The sequence below is a fragment of the Haliotis rubra genome, unplaced genomic scaffold (assembly GCF_003918875.1).
Source record: "Haliotis rubra isolate DU_JTF1 unplaced genomic scaffold, ASM391887v1 Scf107, whole genome shotgun sequence".
Classification (NCBI taxonomy): domain Eukaryota; kingdom Metazoa; phylum Mollusca; class Gastropoda; order Lepetellida; family Haliotidae; genus Haliotis; species Haliotis rubra.
Genome location: NW_025764970.1, coordinates 2,045,821 through 2,054,376, shown reverse-complemented (window position 1 = coordinate 2,054,376; position 8,556 = coordinate 2,045,821). Strand labels below are relative to the sequence as shown.

Below are 8,556 nucleotides of genomic sequence, written 5' to 3'. Positions count from 1 at the left end.
TTAACTTTAATCTATTGTAAATACCTAAACTATAAGTTACCACCCTTGGCAATCCCTTCAGGTTTATGTGAAACAGGCATCCCTTAGTATGTGTCTCATATCTTCTGTATTACAGATTAGGATTGTTTATTTAATACTGATTAGCACTAAGCTGTTTGTGACTATTACAGAATGTATAAAGTGTGTCGGGTATCTTAACTATTGTATTGTGGTGTGGATACTATGCTCTTTGTGACTGTGTAGAATGTAGATTGTGTGAACACCCACTGGGTGATGTGTAGAGTACTGAACTATTGTTGTGTACTTTGGAATATGTATGGTGATTATTGTAGTATGTGTCGTGTATAACGAATCTACATGTGATGTTTATGTACTTTGATATCTGATTGCATTGTGAACATGTTCTAATAATTAATTTAAACCCATTCTATTATTGACTGATAATGCAAATGAATCCTGTGACTGCTGTGTAATAAACTCCTTGTGTATTTTACTCAGGTGTTGTGTTGTGTGTGGGCTGGTATAGTCATATCTCTTGCCAAGCGAGCTAATTCCCCAACATTCGCGTTTTAACAGTATTCTGTTAACTTTGCTTGCTTATCCAGAGCTGACTATGTTTGCAGATATTATCAGACAGTGACAAACGAGGGTTCACTGAGGTAAACAATCGACGGTATCCTGTCCCATCAGGTGTATCACGGAAGACAAACAGAAAGTGCCAGAAACGTACCAACATGAAACAAATATTAACATATGCTTAATGCCGCATACAGCCATAAACCTTTGCACCACAATTTCAGCAATAACACATTTGATTATTCCAAACTGAATACGTGGGTATAACCTTTAGGAAACATGTCAGTAAAGTGTTTGGTTCAGAACACAAACTAACAGAACAACCTTAAGAATGACCACGAATTAGGAAGGTGGAAATATATTTTGGTTTCTTACCTGTTTTTCAAGATATGTTTCTCTGAAAGGTGGATCCAAACAGTTGATAGTGCCTAACATACAGCAGGTTAATTACATTTTGTTAATTTACATGACAACTTACTTATTTAAAGACCTACTTATTTTAGCACTGGGCCAAGCACCGCTGAGCAACAGTTTACGTTTGGGTGTATCCACTATTTTCTTTTTGCAGTAGTGTCACAATAATCAGATGGAAAACAGCAACAACAATTAAAGAATAACGGAATAACGATAAATCTGACCCTTCTCTCGACACTACTTGACACTCGCTAACGAACAAATACATTCGTATCTCCGCCAGCAAACACAAGCGCTCGACACCTTTTATCGCTTTCTCGCAGCGTTCCCGCACCAGTAAGAATCCAAGCTGTAATCTAGTTTGTCTTCTCATCGATTTCATTTACCTTCATCACTAAACCTGTAATTGACTCATCGACCGCTTCACTGATCACATGCCTGCTTTTATCGTCAACTAAAGAGTCAATACATGCCATTCAAACCGGATATTTTTAGGTTGCTCAATAGCGTACGGATCGTGAGAGTACTTCCGTTTTTCACTCTGCCATAAATGAAACCACGACGAAGCTTTTCGTAATACTGATTCGAGTAATGTGGACCATCAAACATAGTATCCGTTGCATACAACTCTTTGGTGGTAGTCGTGGAATATTTATTTCGGTGATCATATCGCCTTTTTACCTCGCAAATTATGTACAGAAAAAATGTTTAGCATATCATGGTTCAAACGTTTTGACTTAGCCACTTCTTATACTACATAACATTGTTCATATACATAAATATAAAAGTTATGACATCGGATTAAGTGTCCTCTTCATAGCCGACTTAACCTTAGAAGATAACCCTAATCTGACTAATTGGTTAGAACGTTTAGTCATTTGATTAAATGTCTGGACATGCAGACATGAATGGATGGATTACACACATTAAATCTAGCACATAAATCATTCTGTACTACAACACCTTTTTTCGTATTTGAAATCAATGAAGCTTTCGTCAACATTATCGGGAAACAGTTAGTCCGACGCAGGCAATGTACAGAAACCGTTGAAGCAAAGGAAATCGACTCGATGATATCAACGCGGCTATTAAAGGTGAACTACACTTGAAGAACCTTTATCATATAACTTTATGAAACTGTGCAAAGAAAGATACAAAGAGCCATGCTGAATTAAGAATTAACACTGGGAGACAAAATTACATTCCAAAACAGGAGGGGCGGTGGGGTAGCCTAGTGGTTAAAGCGTTCGCTCGTAACGCCGAAGACCCCGGGTTCGATTCGCACATGGGCACAATGTGTGAAGCCCATTTCTGGTGTCCCCCGCCGTGATATAGCTAAAATATTGCTAAAAGCGGTGTAAAACTAAATTCACTCACTCAAACCCAAAAACGAATGCAACTTCAGTTTACTCGGATAATGATATACCTAATTATACAATCGTGAATTAAGTTTCTTTTTGTTGTTAAAGACATATGTTTACATCTGGGCCAATGCCCGTTTATGCAATAAACATCGTTTTGGAGTATTCGTTCGTTCAAAGCGGAAAAGTAAACATTGGACATTAACGGTACTCCTCAAGACAAATGACCCATTGATCGCGGTAATGATGCACCACCTTCCCGATCGTATCGTGCGGACATGTGTTTTTAATGGTAGTCTCCTGTTCTGATTATCACCTACTCCGTCGCGCCCTCATAGTGATCGAGGGGTCATCCGCTTTGACCTGAGTGCTATAATTTAAGTACCATGAGCTTATTACAACTTGTAATGGGATCGATATGTTTGATTAGCAACGAGGGACCATGTCAAAACAGGGAACTGCATCGGATATCCTTTTGGTTCTTTATGCGTCAGGTTTGGAAATGTCCTCCATATTCATGGAGGCAGCTAGCTAGTTTGATTGTATGTTGTATGTTTGATATACACGTATGCTACGACTCTTCGACCTGGTAAATTCAAATCTCTACAAGATTCTAAAGCGCCATAGAAAGTTTCATTGCAGTCATAAAATGGAAGTCGCAGGATAAGTATTAACGCTTGCCTACAAAATCACTAGAACTCAAGGAAGGCGATGTGTTCAAGGAACATACACTGTTGCCAAGAAATTAAACAGGAAATACTTTTTATCTAAGAACTTGATTAACAAGTATGAGTACAAATTAAAGGCTGAAATATATTTCCAGGCATATGTATATCCATGGGACATAGGTTCTGTCAGCAGTATAGTCCTTCTTTCATCAGTATGGATAACGTCAACGACCCAGAGCACGTTGGCCTTTCTCCAAAATGACACGCAAAGATATCACCCAAAACTGTCACTCACAATTGTTTTAATATTGATACAAACATTGATAAAACAGTTTTATAGAACATCATATATTTTCATATGCGGCGCTGAGTTTCAGTACCTTCAATCTAAGCCGTGGATCTACAAATATCTGTGAAACATGTTGAATGCCATTATTAACAACATTAATGGAACTTCCACCAAAGTTCAAGAGATTTCAGGGCAATATATATAGAGAACATGGGAATAATGTCCAGTCACAACCATATAACTTACAGCAATCGTTAAATTCAATCAGGAATTATTTTACTTTGGGGAATACATTTGTTAGATTAAATCTTATTTTACGTTACGTTCATTATAAATCTTACAAAATGTATGGATACGGAAACAGAAGTGACATAGCTCGGTTAAAACTACTAACAGAGTTTTCGGGATATTCATTATTCATTGCAAGATGATGGTTCTTCCCTGTCGGGTGTCAACTGGAACCTTTCCGAGGTTAAGAAACATCTGTGTATTTTCGATTGGTTCAGAGAGCTCTATTTCAATTAAAACCATGTTTGACTATTTCGCTCTTCTACTCAAATAAGCATTACCCAGGAATTTGACTTTTGAATTATATGCAGCTAGAAACGGAGGCGTGCATCTTCACTTGGGAACACTCAGTACCAGCTGTTACAGAGATCATCACAGCTGGCGAGTCTGGAAGCTAGCAGACCTATGTTTCATCAGTCCTGCAGCTACCGATCGGCGACTTAAGACTCCACCTGTAATTCCTTTGGATAAAACGTTTATACAACGCAAAGAAAGGATTACCGGCTCGTCTGGACTCAGTGGATAGGGAAGTGAAAGGGAGCTGTAGCTATTTTGTAAATAAGAAATCTTGTCAATGTGTAGTGAATCATGTCAAATGTTACAACTGACAGCGGCTGGTTGACACACATGATCACCACTCCGTAACATGCTTCTTCATACATGTTTTACAATGATTAACTCGTACACGTAAGTGTAGTATATAACTTCAATTATCACAGATATGTTTAACACCTTACAAGTGTAATCCTTTGGTCGAAGGAAATAAAACGTTGATGTATATCAAACCATACGTTATGTCCCATTTAAAACAAACCTGACAGTAGTGAAAATTTTGAACTGTGAATGAGCTGTTATTAACCAACATGATAAATATAGGTCATGACATTAAGCAAAATTGGAATTTTACTAGAATCATTTGTGTTTCTATGCGTAGGCAACACAAAAAAGATATGACAACATAAAAAGGTGTGTAAATTATTAACAACACACTACTTACAACCTGAATTGTGGTCCCATCTGCAGCTGTCTCCATTAAGTAAGTTGCACTTAGGCCATATTCTACTTTTTTTTCCCTTATGCTTCAATTTATTGCCTCAAGATGGAATGCTGAAACATCTTTTTTTTGACATAATTGCAACTCTTACTCAGTGGCGGTTCCATCTAAAAGTAAGTGACGTTGTCACACGGATAACATTTTAATTCTAAAACGTAGGGGTTCTGTGGCAGAAGTATGAAAGTCATTTCCAAAACAGACGCACCAGTGACAAAATTCATGTCTCCATATTTTGACTTTACCATATGTACCTGGTTTTGTTCTGGTTTGTTTTTCAGGTGAACAATTGCCTTTCTTTTAATTTGCATGTGTTTGTGACGAGTGACACCCGTGAGACAGGCCCACTAATTCGAGGACACCTGGTGTCATCAATATTTGAAGAAGATAGTTTAACCCATCTGTTTCCTTACAATAACTGCCACCAAACAATGTGTATGTGATGATCCAATCCCATCATTAGGGTCAATGCGAGATGTAATCAGGATGTTCATTGGTATAATCAAACGAAACGGGAAAGGAATACTTACCAATGTTCCTAATGTTAACACTGGGCGTTATTTGATAACCGATACCTCTACGGTGTGGCATGATCACATCTGTCTGCCGGTGTGGCATGATCACATCTGTCTGCCGGTGTGGCATGATCACATCTGTCTGCCACCGTTCACCTCCAGGTTAACAGCTATACACCAAACGTTAACGCTAGAGAATAATCGGTGTCGATTATCTGCCGTAACAAAGTCAGTTTGCAGTAAAAAAAATATAGGAATGAATTTATATGAATATAATCTTTCCATCCCGAAATTGTCGTTTCTGAAGAAAACCTGGCTTTACACATTGGGTTATGTTTCGTTTTTTTGTTCTTCTTTTTCTTGTCGATGGTGCGAGCCGATCTGATATGTGTGCTTTCAAGTTGGTGTTACATGTAGTCATATGTTAGGTTTATAAGACGAGGCAGTTAGAGTGGAAATTGAAAGGGTAGTGACTCGGTCATAGTTATTGAAACTATCATATAAGACATTATGATAGTTAACCTTAATGCTTCCTGAATACATCCCAGTGTCTCAAGGTAACATATTGCCGTGGTGTTTACAGGTAATACTAGTCTACTTGTCGTTGCTGTGTACGGCGTTAGGGTAACTCGCTCATCTAAATCGCGCTATTCTTTTGCTGAGTTGCTTTCACTTTTAAAACCCCATGATTTGGGGTTCGAATCCCATATTCAATTTGATTATGTTTAATGGTTTGTCCCGTTCACTTTGGTTTTCCCCCCAAAAAGTAATTTTAATTTAAGCCATTCATCACTTTGGATGGTCCTCCAAACTCGAGCTGACAGGCCGTTGCATAACAGTGGTACAACAAAAATACTGCAGAATCAAAGCAGCGTTAAGCTGCTACTGTCCAACAGTTCAATAATAACTGTAATCACGATTATAGTATTACAGTATTAGTAAGTGTTATAAGTTTTAACGCTCTGTTGAGTATGGTTTTACACCATTAATGACACATTCCAAGGCCAGCATTGCTGGATTTTCTCATGTTACCCATCTGGCGAGTAAAGACTATAATCACCAGGCTTACCCACCATTGACTTACTTATTATGGAACGTCATACTTTTTGTTAAGTGCATGAGCATGCGTAGTTATATATCAGAGGTGATGAGGCAGATTAAGTTAAGCATCACTGCCGCCCACGCAGCTTGTTGGTTGATAGCAGTTTTAACTCCTGAGAATATGTGGAGCACTTGTCCTGTCACACATTGGAACATCAGTCATTGAGCTTCTAGAGTCGGCTTCAGAAGTGACTTTGCTCAACAACTCAGGGACGTGAAGGCTAGCACTAACCCTCGACCAGGATAAAGCCCCTCAGTATACCTTTGGTTCTGAGTATATGTCTGTTTCTTTAGAGCTAGGAATGCACTGTAATTTTATAGTGATCCTTCCACCGGGATAATGCTCTTCATCATGCCTTTGCTCTGAGTATGTATGTATGCTGACTCAGTATAGACGATAGAAATATACATCTAATGTTGGTAGTTGTTGCTCTGTCCGACAGAGAAATTCTTAAAAACACTTTCTTTTTAGGTTTTTCTAATGGTTAGAAACGATCATAATTATAAGGTGCTTGTCCCTTCTAAATACTGTATAGATATACGGCAAGTAATGTCGTTAAATAATATTTTAATGCAGAGAAATTTAAGGTTATGTGCACTGGTCACGGTGGACATTCGCCTAACGTATCACAATTCGACGTTATATCCCACTGGCGCGCCAGGGCCTATGATTGTGTGTTCGAATCCCCCCCCCCCCCTATTATGCTTCTAGGTTTGCCAGCTCCATACAAGTGCCCGTTGGTCCACCAAAATGGTAAATGTCTGAGACTTGCGTCACGTCTTTATATACTGGAATACTGTTGAAATCGGCGTTAAACTCAACGCACTCTTTACTGTATTAACTGACCCTTAGTTTATGTATCTACCAAATCGGAAAGGGACATTTATTGTATGCCTGGAAGAATACAGTAAAGTAAGAAACGAACATGCTTATGTCGAACAGACCGATATAAACTGTATACTTTAGTCGATATGCCTATAACAACTACGGTATTTTCGGAAGAAAATATAAGTGGTCCGTTTGAGTTGGTTATAACTGTAGCTTGCTGTATGATTGTATAACAAATAACAGACACATATACTTATACTTATATGTATACTTCTGTTATATCCTCCATGTATCGACTGTTCAACATCCGTGGTGGGTATTAGGACAACGTATTTTGTCTACTGAGTATATTACCACTGTATCTCAACAAAAGACAAGAAACGTTTCAGCGAAGATAAAATCATCGTTTGCACATTGCAAATGTTACACACATGCACACAACACATCAGTCGCAATGAAAGCAAAAACTGTGCCCAGTATACAAGTACACATCATTAAGCTTAGAATGAATATTAGCGTATGATGAATTAGATTTAGACTGAGCTCAGGTTGTTTGGCCGCCGGGTAGACTTCTTGAACAGGGTTGTGTATTCCGTGTAGGATGTCATACTTATTGTTCTTTGGCGTTCGTAGTCTTCGTGACAGCATCCACAACAATGAAGTAAATATTGGAACTTCTTTCTGAAGTTCTCGCTGAAAACACAGTACAGGAGAGGATTGGCGGCCGAGTTGATGTACCCTAGGGTGGTAACGAACACAACATACACCCAGGACTCCTCAAAACGCTGCGAAGAGAAAGTGTTATAGAACATTAATACTTGATGAGGGGGAATAGCTAAGGAAGTATATTACCACACTAGCAATTAGCATTTTAACGACGCCTTTTCTCGCTTTGATTGCTTCGGACGTGCGTCCACCACCTCGTTCATTTCGATTTCTGTTCACATTTCGGTGAAGTTTCTCGACGCCAACAAATAACCTCTTGCCTATGACGATGTAACATACTAATTGGATGGTTAGCGGTCCGAAATAGAAAAGTGCTGACTCTGTGTATTTGTAAGCTTTCAAGTATTCAATGCTGTTGTTGCCAGGGAAGTGGGTGTAGCAAAAATATTTCCCTGGAGCAACTAGGTGAACGGAGTTGAACAATGCTGTTGGGGTGCCGCACACCAGGGAGAAGAACCACACAATGATGATGACGACGAAAATGCGCCGCTTGGTGCACACGATGTGGGCCTTGATCGGAAACACGATGGCAATGTACCTATAAATAGAAATGTTTTCATTTTTAATACATATTTTAATAACTATAATTTGGTGACACCCTAAGGGAGTTCTGAGTGAATTCCTTCTATCTAGGATTATTGTAACGAGACCTACAAATATAAAATAGTCATTTAAAAAGATAAACAATCTAACCATAGTATCAAACAATATGTGTTGAGGGTGAAACACATGTACGAA

The 8,556-nt window shown here is 38.7% G+C and overlaps 1 protein-coding gene across 1 annotated transcript in view; it reads right to left on the bottom strand.

Annotated features, from left to right (window-relative positions):
* Positions 1-7,460: 7,460 nt before the first annotated feature.
* Positions 7,461-8,556, bottom strand: part of LOC124279799 (neuropeptide receptor 15-like) — an 85,512-nt gene continuing 84,416 nt past the window's right edge. Inside the window, 2 exon segments of the mRNA XM_046715681.1 lie at positions 7,461-7,919; positions 7,921-8,356. Coding sequence (XP_046571637.1) covers positions 7,626-7,919; positions 7,921-8,356 — 730 coding nt within the window. The 3' untranslated portion in view covers positions 7,461-7,625.